This window comes from Lagenorhynchus albirostris, chromosome 10 (genome assembly GCF_949774975.1).
Source record: "Lagenorhynchus albirostris chromosome 10, mLagAlb1.1, whole genome shotgun sequence".
Taxonomy (NCBI): domain Eukaryota; kingdom Metazoa; phylum Chordata; class Mammalia; order Artiodactyla; family Delphinidae; genus Lagenorhynchus; species Lagenorhynchus albirostris.
Genome location: NC_083104.1, coordinates 40,933,909 through 40,948,403, shown reverse-complemented (window position 1 = coordinate 40,948,403; position 14,495 = coordinate 40,933,909). Strand labels below are relative to the sequence as shown.

Sequence of the window (14,495 nt, the reverse complement as noted above, 5' to 3'; positions counted from 1 at the left end):
GCTGGGCCACCTTGTGGGATTTATTTCTGTCTCAGTGCCGACCAGAGCCCTGAGTAATGGGAACATTTTAAGAAAACCAGTAAATACATAGAGAAAGGGCAGGCTGGCCGGGAAATAGGCTGGACACCCCTGCCCAGCCCACAGCTGCCAGAGGCCCTGAGTCCAGGCCTAAGGCAGGGAGGGAAGCAGCCCTAGAACCCAGCATGCTCAACCACTGTGCTCTATGGATACCCACTTCTGCCCATCCAGTGGGTGAGTCCCCTACACCACCTGGATGGCCCCTGTATCTAGGCATCTTTGCAGCTTGGCTCTGAGCAACAGATGCTCAGGACAGGCCCAGGGGGTGCCATGTCAGACCTGGCCCAGGGGCTAAGGGGACCTGACCCTCCAGGTGGGGCCCCTTTCCCAGCCAGGCTACAGTGGGTCCACATCCCTGAGTATTCGGTCCACACACGTCTCACACATACGTAGACCTTCCCTCGGGAGGGATGAGGCTGCCTGTGACCTGGCAGGGTTGGTGCTCCCCACAGGGTTGGGAGGGTACGCAATACACTCCACTTGGAGCCCACACACCCGAAAGTGCCTGGTGCCTGGAACCTGCGGAAGGCTGGTGTCGGTGGGGCGGAGTGGAGGGTTCTGTTGCTCCCCAGGACATGGCCACCACTGTTCTGGGTTTCAGGCTGACTGAGCCCCACTCCCGGGATCACCTCTGATATCAGCCCCTTAAATGACACAGGCCCCACGGGAAAGGATGGGGTGCTTCCTCTGGTGGGGTGAGGTTCCTTACAGAAGATCCACTTCAGCAGCGGGAAAAGCAGGCTATGCTGACCCACACTCCCCCTGCAGGGGCCCTGGGTCGGTGTCTTCTGCTGCCCCCCAGTGGCCGTGTGTGGGCAACAGGGGAAATAAAGGCTACACGGAGATTCTTATCCATAAAGGTCTGCTGGCTGAATAGAATTGCTGGGCTCTTGGCCCTAGATCCCCACCACTCACTACCCCCCACTGTGAGGCCCAGTGAGATGGTTTGGGGAAAGCCAAGTCTTTTAGACTGGTCTGAGGAAAGGAACGTGGCTCCTAGCACAGATCCCGAGACCACTTGGAAGGTCAGCTCCTGGAGAGCAGGGCAACGTCAGGTTTACAGCTGCATCCTTAGCCCCTGGAACAGTGTCCAGCACAAGGTGGATACTCAGGAAACAGGATGAATTAATGCCTGAATCCCCAGCTCCTGTAAGGGTGCTGCAGCAGGCCCCAGATGCAGCTCAGAGCCCCATGGAGAGGTCACCTGAAGGTGAGCAGGAGTCTCGCACACTGAAGGCCAGGGGTGGGGAAGAGCAGCATGAAACCCCAACAGGGGACTTGGCCTGGACGATGCCTTGGGCTTGAGGATGCACAGGTATAGAGTCCAGGGGACTTGATTTGCCCAAACTGGTCACCTTCACACAATTCACCTGCAGCCCACTGGGCTAGACAGAATCTTCCCTTGTAACTTTAGGGGCTATGCCTCTCTGTGACCCTGCGTCTGCGATTCCTCACCGTGTTACAGGCCCTATACCAGCCCGGATGTCCACCTGGCCTCTAGGGTCCTGTCCCTGCAATCCCAGGTATGACTTCCTCCCAGCCCTCGTGCTGCCTTCCCTCTTACCCAGAGGCATCAAGCGTGAGTCTCTGGGCCAGCAGGCCCTGTACTCCTGTCCTCTGCTTGGCAAAGGGGTATCCATGCTGTTGCCGAACATTTCAAACCTGACACCTCTCCTGAGATGACCCAGAGGCCAGATGTCCTTGAGGATTTCCAGCAGGAAGAGGGGCCTGGAGTGTTGGGAGGTCAGGGCTGTCCTGGAGGAGTGCCTGGTGAGCCAGGTAGCAGTGGGCACACCGGGGCTCCATCCACAGAGCTGGGCACTGCCACTTGGCCCATTTCTTCAGCCCTATGACAAAGGGGCTGCTGGGGCCTGAGAGTCTGTTGCTGGGGCCTGTCCCTCCAATCAAGAGTACTGTATTATTCTAGGTAGGAGTCCTTTATCAGATATGGGGTTTGCAAGTATTTTCTTAGTCAGTAGATTTTCTCTTCATCCTTTTAACAGGGTCTTTGTTGGAGCAAAAGCTTTTCATTTTGGTTGTCAAATTTGCCCTTTTTTTTCTTTATGAATTGTGCTTTCTCATGTCTAAGAACGCTCTTCACCAAGCTCTAGGTCCTGAAGGTTTTCTCCTATAATCCACTTTAATTTTTGTATAAGGTCTGAAGTGTAGGTTGGGGTTCCTTTTTGGGACCTTTGGATGGATATCCAATCACTCCAGCACAATTTACTGAAGACTGTCCTTCCTCCATTGAGCTCATTTTGCACCTTTGCCAAAAATTAGTGAGCCATACCTATGTGGGGCTACTTCTGAGTTCTCTGTATTCTTCCATTGATCTATGTGCCTACTTTTCCACCAATACCACCATCTTGATTACTGTAGCTGTATAATAAGTCTTGAAATGGGCTGATTGACTCTTCCTGCTTTACTCTTCTAGTTAAAAATTGTTTAAGCTGTTCTTGTAACCTTCCTGATACATTTTAGAATAATCTTGTCTATATATAAAAATCTTACTGAGATTTTGATATGAATTGCATTAAACCTGTGTATCAATTCTCCAGTAAAACCACCTGAGCTTGGAGATGTCTTTTTCAGGGGTTTAAAAATTATGAATTCAATATCCTTAATAGTTACAGAGCTATGCAAATTATCTTTTTCATTTGGGGTGAGTTATGGCAGTTTGCACTTTTCAAGGAATTGGTCCATTTCATCAACTTGTCAAAATGTGGGTATTTACAGTACCCCTTTATTGTCCTTTTGATGTCCATGGGGTCTATGGTGATAGCGTTATTTCATTCCTAATATGCCTAATGTGTGTCTCCTCTTTCCTTTTTTTCTCTTTTTATTTATTTTTGGCTGCATTGGGTCTTCGTTGCTGCGCATGGGCTTTCTCTAGTTGTGGTGAGCGGGGGCTACTCTTCATTGCGGTGCACGGGCTTCTCATTGCGGTGGCTTCTCTTGTTGTGGAGCACGGGCTCTAGGCGTGTGGGCTTCAGTAGTTGTGGCACGTGGGCTCAGTAGTTGTGGCTCGTGGGCGCTAGAGCATGGGCTCAGTAGTTGTGGCGCACAGGCTTAGTTGCTCCATAGCATGTGGGATCTTCCTGGACCAGGGATTGAACCCATGTCCCCTGCACTGGCAGGAGGATTCTTAACCACTGCACCACCAGGGAAGTCCCTGTCTCCTCTTTCTTCATCAGTCTTTATTTCTTGTTAGTCAATTACTGATTTCTGCAATGTTTACCACTTTCTTTGCTCACCACTTCTTCCTGCATCCTGTGGCAGGCACTGCTGGCTGCCTTCCCGGTACTCTTTCTACCCTTCTTCCTTTCTCATGGAACCTCAATTTCAATCATGGTGGCAATGTGCCCAGCTTAAAATACCCTTACTCCCCACATGTCTGCAGTTAGGGTTGGATCTGACACAGTAATGGCTGATCAGATGTGAAGGAAAGCATGGGGGACAGGGCTTGAAGTCATGGTTTCTTCAGCTGGCTTGCCCTTTGCCCTTCCCCCTCCTGCCTGTAGCTCAAACCTGGGAGGTCGGTTGGGGGAGGGGGTGAAGGCCTCCAAGAGAGTTAAGGACAGCAGCTGAGGACACAGAAGGGACTCACGTCCTTCGTGGTCTCAAGGAGTCACTGTACCACCTTAGACATAACACAAGAAAAAACCCCTCCTCACTTAAAATCCTGTAGGTGAGCATCTGCCAAATGTCATCCTGATTCCCATATCCTTCTCCCTGCCCCCTCCCTCCTCCTCCTGCTACGGAGCATCCTTTAGTAGTTCTTTCAGCAAAGATCAGTGCAGAGTAAACACTTAGTGTCATAAGCCTGAAAATGTCTATCTTGCCCTTATTATTTATTATTGAGCAGACTGACATTTATGTTTCCTCAGCACTTAGGAAAAATTTGTCTTCTACTATCTACCATTGACTGATGAAAAGTGGAACTCATTCATTAGTAGGCAAACTTTCCGTTGTTGTTGTTTTTTTTCCCCTCCTGTAGCTTGTTGGATTTTCCTCTTTCCCCTCAATGTTCTAATCTTGACCATTGTAGTGAAACTGCAGATGAAGCCATTAAAAAAATTCTACTTCATACTCATCGAGTAATTTAGGTTGTGGATTCTGGAAATTTCTTTTAAAATTGTGTGAAATACAGTATATACAACCAAAAAAAAATGGAGAAAATGAATGGATAAAGAATAAAATGAATTCCCACCCCTTAAGCCAAGAAAAAGAACATTATCAACACCTCAGAGAGCCCCTTCCCAGAGCTAACCACAAGCCTGATGATGAGGATCATTGCCTTTGCTCTTCTGTGCCGACTTTACCACCCATGTGTGTATCCTTAGAGAGTGTATCGTTCTACTCTGCCTGTGTTGGAACATCACACAAATGTCTCATACTTCTTTTCTTCTGTGACCTGCTTCTTTTTAAAAAAAAAAAAAAATATTTATTTTTGGCTGCGTTGGGTCTTCGTTGCTGCGTGCGGGCTTTCTCTAGTTGTGGCGAGCAGGGGCTACTCTTCGTTGTGGCGTGTGGGCATCTCACTGCGGTAGCTTCTCTTGTTGTGGAGCGTGGGCTCTAGAGTGCAGGCTCAGTAGTTGTGGCACACAGGCTTAGTTGCTCCGTGGCATGTGGTATCTTCTGGGACCAGGGCTCGAACCCGTGTCCCATGCATTGGCAGGTGGATTCTTAACCACTGCGCCACCAGGGAAGTCTGACTTGCTTCTTCTGAGATGTATCCACAATCTTACACGGGGCTATAGCTCATTTCCTTGCTATAGAGTATTCCACTGTCAAAACAATAACTCATTGTGTTTTACTGTGTGTATGTGTGCTATTATGAACATTGCTTCTATTAGGGTTCCTGTCCCTGTCTCCCGGTATTCTTGTGCAACAGTGCTCTAGGACACTAATAGTGGAATTGCTGGTCACTGGCTGTGCACCAGTTCAACTTTTGCAAAAGTGGTCTTACCAACCAGCATTCCCACATGTGGCAGGTGGGAGGCCCGCTGCTCCACAGCACACCAGGGTAGCTAGTAACCCTTCTGTCTGAAAGTCTCCCTTGTCTGGCATCACCCCAGCTAGCTGAGCTTCCTTCTGTTGATTTTGAGCATGACAGAGCTTTTCTAATCCCTTTCAATCTGTTTGAAAGACTGGGTTTAGGTTTCTTTTTTTAAATGACATCAGACAAGAGTTTTTTTTAAAAAAAGCGAACAGGTACATTAATAGTAATTAATGACATATTTGGATTTATCTGTCCCACCTTTTTCTCTCTTTGCCTTCTTTTGGATAATTTATTTTTCTCAGTCCATTTTTTTTTTCTTAATTTCTTTGGAAGAGGTACTAGGGACTTCCCTGGCGGTCCAGAGGTTAGTACTCTGCGCTCCCAATGCAGGGGGGAGGGGTTTGATCCCTGGTCAGGGAACTAAGATTCCACATGCTGCATGGTGAAGCAAAAAAAAAAAAAGAAAAAAAAAAGAAAAAAAGAAGGGGTACATTCTATCACTCTATTTCTATTTTTAGCGTTATCCTAGAAATGTCAGCCTGTCTGTATACCAGAGTCTTTGCTCTCTTCCTGAGTGAGCTTGGTAGATGGCTGTAATTCCAATCACCGATCACCTCAGGACTTACTATTATTGTTGTTATGTACCCTAGCCCTTGTTTTACTTTTACTTCACAACACATATTTGTTTTATAAGGTTAACGTCTACTTAAATTTACACTTTCTTTCTCTTCATTCCTTCTTACGATCTCAGATTTTCCATCTGGGATTCAGTCTGAAGACATTCATTCAAAAAAAGACATTCAGGTTTTTTTTTTTTTTTTTTTTTAAGGAGAATGCTTATTTCTTTTTTTAAAAAACAGCTTTATTGAGATATAATATATACCTCATACAATTCACCCATTTAAAGGTACAATCCAATGGCTTTTAGCATATTCACAGACTTGTACAACCATCACCATAATCCACTTTAGAATATTTTCATTACCTCAAGATAGATTTTTTTAAAAAGTCTGCTGGTGACAAAACCTCTGATCTTGTTTGTCTAAAAATATTTTGTACTTGTAACATATTTTCTCTGGGTATAGAATTTCAAGTTGACAATTACCTTTTGTCCAGTTAACACTGATGCCAGATGGTACCATTCCAGTTAACACCGGCTGTGTTTGAGACATTTGCTGTGGGCTTGCTCTTTGAAAGAAAATATAATCTCTAATTTTAAGATTGTTTCTTGGTCTTTTCGTTCTGACAATTTATTACAATGTGTTCACGTATGTACTGGTTTTTAAACACGTCCGCAAATTCTCAGACTCCACCCCGAGGTGGAACCTAATTCTTCTCCCTTTCTTCTCCCTTTGAGTGTGGGCTGGACGCAGTGACTTGCTTCTAACAAACAGACTGTGGCAGAATATCACTTCCAAGACCTGGTCATAAAAGACCCTAAAGCTTCCTCCTGCTTCCTCTCTGGGATCACTCATTCTGGGGAAAGCCAGCCTCTACCACATGTGAACACTCATGCAAGCCTTATGGAGAGGTGCACGCGGCAAGAACTGTGGGTGCGTAATGCTTCTCTATGCATTCCTGTGAGCGCTGGGAGTGGAAACGGTCCTAAAGCAGATCCTCCAGCCCCAGTCGAGCCTTGCGTTGTCTGCTGCCCTGGAGGACATCTTGACGGCTACTTCAAAGAGACCCCAAACTAGAACTACTCAGCTAAGCCACTCCTGAATTCCTGATCCACAGAAACTGTCAGAAAATAATGATTTGTTGTTTTAAGCCACAGAGATTTGGGGTAATTTGTATGCAGCAATTTATAATTAATACAAAGTGTGAAAAAACTTGAGGCAAACTTGCTTACTGAGCTGTAATGAACATACAAAAAGTGCACAAAACGTATATGTACAGCTCAATGAATATTTGTAAAGTGAACATACCTAATGAGTCACCACCCATAACAAGAGACAGAACATTTGACTGCAGATGTCTTTTGGTTGCCCAGCTTGAGAACTGCTGACCTCGAACCTGTGGACTGGTGATTTTGAAAAGTTCAGTCATGTTAAAAAAAAAAAAAAAGAACTTTGCCCCATTTTTGCCTTTTTTTCCCCCTGGAACTCCAACCACAAGTTGGATCTTCTCACTCTATCCTTCATATCTCTTAGCCTCTTGTTTACACTACTGATCTGTTTATCGCGCTGGCTGCATTCTGGATAACCTCTTCAGATCTAGCTTCCTGTTCACAAATTGTCTCTTTGGCTCTAATTCACAGATACAAGGTTTTAAATTGCTATAATAATTTTTACTTCTAGAGCATCACTTTGGTTCTTCTGCAAATCTATTCTGGTTTTCAAGCTTCTCTTTTAGTTCTTAAATCATTTTTAAACATTGAAATTATCTGACTGATAATTCTAATGTCTGAAGTCTTTGCAACTCTCATGCTACCATGTTCTTTCTGATGTCCTTTGCTCTGAGTGCTTTGTTGCCTAGTATATCTCGTGAACTTTTCTGTAAGCTATTCCTCTTTCTTGGAACTTTATTGGTGGGGATTCTTTGAGGACTCAGATGAATAAAGATTCATTCAGGTCGGATCTGCATTTCCTTCTATCAAGTGTCTGAGACCATCACATTCTGGGACCACTGTAAATCTTGAGCTGAGGTTTCCCGTGTGCAAACCCACATGAGGGAGGGCTGCCTCAGTTCTCAAGGGAGACTTTATTCTACTCCAGTAATTGGCAGGGTTCAAGCTCCCCTTGGGATGTCAAGAGTACAGACTGATTATTAGTTTACAGAGGGTGCTGCCCTTTGGGGCCCCACCAGGCACTGAGGGCCTCCAAAACCAAGGCTCGATTTCACCTGGCTTGTCAAATACCTCCAGGGCAAAGGTCAGGCTTCAGCATTCTGCCACTTCTCTTACCTTTTGGCCTGAGTATTCCATACTTTCTTGCCAGATCATGGATGCATTTAAAAAGCATTTGTCAATATTTATTTACCTAGTATTTTTAGCTGTTTTCCAAGGGAAGATCACTTCAGGCAACCATCCTACCGAGATGCCAGAAACAGAAGTGATTGCTACTCCTTCTTCAAGTACCTTTTTTCTCCAGTTTTCTTTTCCCAAACGAATTCCTATCAGCTAAAGGACAGCTACCAGTACGTCAGGGCTCTCAACCTATCCCCTCTCTTCTTTCTCTCTCTCTGCCACCTTTTGGATCTTCAACTTTACTTCCAATTTATTAATCCCTTCTTTGACTATAAGTAATCATTTAGCTCCTCCAGTGAGTTTCTTACTTTAATAAACATTCTTGGGCTTCCCTGATGGCTCAGCAGTTAAGAATCCACCCGCCAATGCAGGGAACACGGGTTCAAGCCCTGGTCCGGGAAGATGCCACAAGTCGCGGAGCAACTAAGCCCGTGCGCCACAACTACTGTGTCTGCGCTATAGAGCCAGCAAGCCACAACTACTGAGCCCACGTGGCACAACTACTGAAGTCCACGCACTCTAGGCCCTGTGCTTCGCAACACGAGAAGCCACCGCAATGAGAAGCACGTGCACCGCAACGAAGAGTAGCCCCCGCTCTCCGCAACGAGAGAAAGCCCGCACGCAGCAACGAAGACCCAACGCAGCCAAAAATAAATAAATAAATAAACTAAAAAAAATAAATAAATAAACATTCTTTATTTCCAAGATTTCTAATCAGTTGTTTCTTATACCAAATCCCTGTTCTTGCGTTGTGAGAGATCAGAAAGTCCCTCTTTGATCTCACTGGTGATAAAACAAATGCTCATTTTAAAGCCTGTTAGGATATTATCGTTTTACTTTCTTCAAGTAGAAATTCTCCCACTTGTTGGGCTGCTGGCCATTCTTTATGGCACTGGATTTTCTCATGCATTTTATAATTTTTGAGTGTCCCTCATGGGTGATAGTTTTTGCTTTTCTCTCTCCCTGCACGGCCGTTGTTCTATAGGGCACACAGGGCTGCAAATGCAGAAGCAAACCTTTCATTAACTCTCTGGGCTCTCATACAGTGGGGATATCCTTACTCTGGTGCTAAGTGGGAGCCTAGTTGCCAGTCACAGGTGTCTGAGTCCTACACTGCCACAGACAAACATCCTGCTTCCAACTGCAATCCCAGGAGGTGGGGGCATCTTTTCACCCTTTATTCCTAGGAAGGGAAGCCCAGCTCTAGACCCTGGCTATGCAGAGAGAGCCTGGCTCCAGTCCTGACACCTGTGGGGCATGTCTGATCCCTGTCCGTTGTGGGAATCAGTCCTGGCCTTGTCTCACAGCTCACCACAGCAGTCAGCCACCTACCACTTCAGCCCTTACTCATAGCTGCCAGTTTCTGCTCCCTTCCCAAGAATTATCTTCTTAGAGGAGTTGCATAATTTTAAGTTAAACCATTTACTTTATTGTATGAGTGACAGTCTGTGTGCACACACTCCCTCCACCTCTACCGCCCGAGTCCTCAGCACCGTCTACCAGAGCTGGGCCATTGTGTTCCTAGAAGCTGGCACGGAGGGAGGAACACACTGGGATGACTCAGGGCAGGGGCGGGAGGCTCAAGGGGAAACCATGAAGGAAACTTAAGAGAGTGATCATCCTGGAGGAGATGAAACTCTAAATGGTCACAGGTACCTGGAGTCACACTTGTGGCCAGCCGGTCATTCTGGAGAGTCAGCTCCACAGAGGCGGCTCACGGTCCTGAAGCCAGGACCCTGGGGACCCAGGGTCCAAGATCACCCCCGAAACCCAGGCTACAATACCCCAGTCTTTAGCAGAATGGGCCACCCTCCCCCATACGGGTGCCCTGTGCCAGGGAAGCCAGCGTCTAGCTCTGGCCGGTGAAGTGGGGAGACGGGCTGCTGGGGCTGTGGGTGGAATGTGAACGAGCAGTGCCAGGGGCCCCGAATCTGTAGTGGCCCAGAGTCGAGGCTTTGCCAAGGCACAGCTCACCCCCTTCATGGGCCCAGTCGCTTCCTTCTCACTGCAAGGGGGTCCACAGAGGACCAGAGTGGGAGCCTCTCCAAGGTATCCCACAAACTACTGTAAGGCCTATCTCTGTCACCCAAGGATTTTGAGATGATCACCGCTGACCAAGGACTGGACCAGAAACCTGGACCCAGAAGGTCAGGCCTGGGCCTTCCCCACCCCTCCAGCCTCAACATGTTCAGCCCAACACAGGGCTTACTCATATTAAACATCACCTCTGCAGCTGCCCCGTCTTGGGGCCCAAACCCAGAGTATCCCAAATATTCAGGAGGTTTCTGCCATACACAGGGGTCTGCTTGTTTCTATTTCTAGACATTAAAAAAATTCAAAATAACATATATATGTAGAGATACAGCAAGTCCACAGAGTTGTTGCTGGCTCTGCCCCAACTCAGCACGCTGGGGACCACTCAGGAGACAAGGAGCCGACCTCACAGCATGGGGAGGGGTGGGGTTCAGACCGCTAGGCAGGGAGTCACTGTTCTGAGGCCAAACTGGAGGTGATGGCAAGCCCAGCCCCGACCCTTGCCCAAGACCATCCTCCTATAGAACAGGCCTGAAAGGCGGGCGGCGAGGGGATAGGGCGTGCCTCAGTCGGAGTCACCAGCCTCTTGTTCGGTGGTGGTGGCCGCCACTGCAGAGGCCAGGTTGTCCTCCTGGCCCTTCAGCCTCTCACCTGGAAGGGTGGCAGACAGGAGGAGTGGAGAGGGGCCGTGTGTTTGCGCCACCACCCAGAGGGCAGGGAACGCTGCCTTACCAGGCCCCGCACTTACGGATCAGCTCGGCGATGGCCCTCTGGGTCCGCTTTTCTAGCTTCTCCAGCTTCTTGGCTACATCTCTCTTGAGGTCCCTGGAGCAGGGAGGTGGGAGGTGGGAGGAGGCCGGAGGCTGAAGGCTGGCCTGGTGTGGCCTTGGGGCCTTCCCCTCCCACAGCCCCTCCGGCATCAGGAATCACACTCAGGTGCCTGAGGTCAGGATGCTCCTCCCCTCTCTCTTTCTGTGTCCTCCAAAACCCAGCACCAGCCAACCTTGCCAGTCCCAGTGAGGCAGGGACTAGCACCACAGACCCACCCAACACAGGGGACCGAGTCAAGGGGTACAAGGCAGATGGTTCTTAGGGTCCTCTCTTTGTCTGTTCCCCTTGGTCTCCATCAGGGAGTGACTTGCCCTGGCCCGCTGGGGGTCCTGCTCCTCCTTCGACCACACGTTCACCCTCACCACCAGGAGCTTCCAGAAGTGCACACACAGCCTATTCCCCCTGGATCTGGGTTTCCAAGGACACGCGCCCCATGCTTTTGTTTCATCATATCAGAACACCTTCAGCTAGTGCCGTACTTGACACAGAATTGCAAGTGAGAGGGAAATGGCTGGTACCTCTGGACCAAGGTAAAGCGAACACACGGCCCTCTCTCGCCCTCTTTCTCTGCCCAGTCAAAGGGGCACCATGAAGGATGAGCATCCCCATTTCACTGCAGAGGGAGCTGAGGCCAAAGGAAAACAGGCTAGCTGGTGGCAGAACTGGCACAGAAACCTTCATCTGCCCTTCCCACCGTCTGGCCTCTACCCTATGGCTCCCTGAGGGCAACGGTCAGCCTTGTTCAAATGGAGCTCTCTGAGGTGGGGCGGGCCCTCATCCTTTCAGCAGGAACTTTTGGAGGGGACTGCTGAGCCCCCTCTGCCCGAGCCCCTCCCCACCCTTAGGTGTCATTCCCCGTCATGTTCCTCTCATTCTCCACTTACGTCCTTCTCGGCACTTACTTCAGACATTAATAATCTCCTGTAGCTGTATGTCTACACTGCCTGCCTCCCGTTGCGAGGCTGGGAAAGGCCCAGCCGGAGCCCATGCCTAGCACCAAGAGTGTCCCAGTCAGTCTGCACCGGTCCTACATGGGCAACACTCACCAATCAGGCTTCCGGGGTGCGAGGTTGGCCAGGTCCTGGGGAGGGAGGAGATACATGTCAGGGCTGGAAGGGCTTAGCCCCAAGGGAAGTAGAAGACAGGGGACAGAGGTAGGAAAAGGGGAGAAAAGGGAGGAGGAAGGAGGGGGCTGAGGGGAAACAGGGAGGTAGAAAGGGAATAAAGAAGTGACGAGAAGGAAGGATGTGTGAAGAGAGCAGGTGGGAAGGAGAAAAGGACCCACAGAAGGAGCAAGGGAGGATGGGGACACCCCCAGGCACTCACCACTTCCTCAATGATGGGCTCTGGCTTGGCGGCCTCCAGCTGCTCCTTCACCTTCTCTTCCACTAGAGGGCGCAAGACAACAACGGAGGCAGGTCGGAAAGGAGCCACCACTCTCCCAGATAGGCAAACTGCAGCCGCAGGTCCCTGGGAGAGTCTGGGCTTTCTTGCCCCGCCTCTCCCCTTGGCCCCTAACTACCTAGAGGTGAAGATCCTGCAAAGGCAGCTCTGGAGGAAGGGCTTGGGTTTCTCAGGATGAAGGCAATTCGGGGATGAAGGAGGGCCAGCAGGCGGCAGCCAGCTAGAGTAGATGGAGCCAAGACCTCTAGCCAGGAAGCATGGGTGCTTCTCTTAGTCCCAGGATCCCCAGCTGGGAAATGAGACAGTTGCCTGGATATATCCAAAGTATGGTTTTGGGAAGGGCCTTGAGGATTGGCTTTTCCCATACCCTCCTGGGGCTCCTGGGCTCTGAGGACATGCCCTGGGAATGGCCAGGGCACAGGTGGCATTTCTTCCCATCCCACTCTTAGATCTGTGCTCCCAAGACCAGCGGGGCAGCCACCTTGAGGAGTCCTGCCCACGTGTACCTCCCGGCTCCACCCAGCTGCCAACAGCACAACGGGCCTCTGGGTGGCCTGACCAGGAGGGCCCTGACCCTGTGGGGACAGATGTCAAGAACAACAAATTTGGGCTCCATGGGCTTCCTCTAACCCCCCTCACCATTGTCCCGGGTCTCCTCATGGCCCTTCTGCCCTGCCTCACCTCCCGCCAGCCACAAGTGCTGACCCTGAGACATGGGACCAGCTCCCCGTCCCTGTCCTCTGTCCTGCCTTACTCTCCCCACCATGCCACTGCCTCACCACGGCAAGGCCCAAACCATGAAGCAGATCACCTGGGAAGTGTGTGACTCTCAGGGCCGAAGGAGATGGGGAGGCAGACTGGAGTGTGGCTGAATGCGCAACACTTTACTCTTTTATAAGATAAATGTATCTATTAGTTTATTACTCATATAATTAAAAATTGATAAAAACAAAGAATAAAAAACACGGCCAGGGCCAGGGATCTGCATGATAGGAAGCACCCCAGCATCTCCAGCGTGGATGGCTCTGGACAGGCTGCAGCTGGCCAGATGCTCTGGCTGCTGTGCAGCTCCCCACACCCTGGTGTGACTGGGCAGCCTCCGGGCCAGGCCCTTCATCCCACCAGTGAGAACACCTCTGCCCATCCTTTGTGCTCTGGCACTGCCACGCCCCAAGCTGGGCGGGTGTCTGCCTGCCCACTACTCTCCAAGCACCTGGATGGTCAGCCCGTCTTCAGCGTCTCTCACTCTGACCCTCCAAGGGCCCGCAGCACCCATCACCCTGCCCCTGCTGTCCAAGGGCCCCAGGGCCACTTCCACTTCTCAGCCCGGAGAGGTCCTCTGAGGGGATGTGGCCACTTCCCTCACAGGCCCCTGGAAAGCCTCCAAGGCAGGGCGTGAGCAGGGCAGAGCAGGCACAACGGGCCGCTTCAGTGCCCAGACTGCTTCTAGTTGTGCATCTGCCACAAGATGGTGACGGAGGGTCCTGGAGGCCCAACTTCCAGCCCCAGCACTGTCAGTTATTCTCCAAGAGACGGTGACACCTGCCAAGGTGGAGGCAACCAACAGTGCCATGGAACAGAGGTGGAGATGCAGCCCACCTACCTGCGATTGGCTTGGCCTGGGGCACCCTTCTCTTCTTCAGGTCCTCATCCTCTGGGACATAGTTCCGCAGCCTGAGTTCCCTAAAGGGCAGAGAGAACAAGCAGAGAGAAAGTAAGGTATAACACAGTCTCATTCACCTTATACAGGTTGCAGGTTGGCATGTGATGAAGCCATAGGAGCTGGCTACTTCCTGGACTTTCCTCTGGTCTCTCTGGAGATGACCTGGTGAAGGGGGACAGCACAGGAACAGAAGCTTCACTGTGATAGGCTCCCTTCTCCGAGCCTCAGCCTCCTCATCTTCCCGTTAGCAGCCAGGCTGGGTGCTCTCCCAAAGCCCCACCTGCACTGTAGGTTCTCATCAAGAGCTGGGGTCAGGGGTGCACAGAGAGCATTCACTGGATGTCTCTCCAGCATTATCTCCATTTGACAGTTACGGGAACTGGGGGTCAAAGAGACTGCACCATTTTTATAGGGTCATACAGCAGTGGTTGTAGCATCTGAGACAAGGCAAGCTGTGACTCCAAGCCAGGGCCAGAGCTACTCCTAAAAGAGGAAGCCAGTGGTCACCCACTGGT

At 50.0% G+C, this 14,495-nt stretch overlaps 1 protein-coding gene across 5 annotated transcripts in view; it reads right to left on the bottom strand.

The window, feature by feature from the left end:
* CCDC12 (coiled-coil domain containing 12) overlaps positions 1 to 14,495 on the bottom strand; it is a 65,702-nt gene that overhangs the window by 8,430 nt on the left and 42,777 nt on the right. Inside the window, exons 3-8 of one of the 5 annotated variants that reach the window (XM_060162136.1) lie at positions 13,921 to 14,000; positions 12,436 to 12,606; positions 12,240 to 12,301; positions 11,960 to 11,994; positions 10,831 to 10,907; positions 9,455 to 10,733 (exon numbers count right to left, since the gene is read on the bottom strand). In XM_060162136.1, coding sequence (XP_060018119.1) covers positions 10,648 to 10,733; positions 10,831 to 10,907; positions 11,960 to 11,994; positions 12,240 to 12,301; positions 12,436 to 12,606; positions 13,921 to 14,000 — 511 coding nt within the window. In that variant the 3' untranslated portion in view covers positions 9,455 to 10,647. Of the gene's footprint in view, positions 1 to 9,454; positions 10,734 to 10,830; positions 10,908 to 11,959; positions 11,995 to 12,239; positions 12,302 to 12,435; positions 12,607 to 13,920; positions 14,001 to 14,495 lie in introns of those variants that run through there. The other 4 variants (XM_060162137.1, XM_060162138.1, XR_009542842.1 and 1 more) reach the window with 4 other exon arrangements.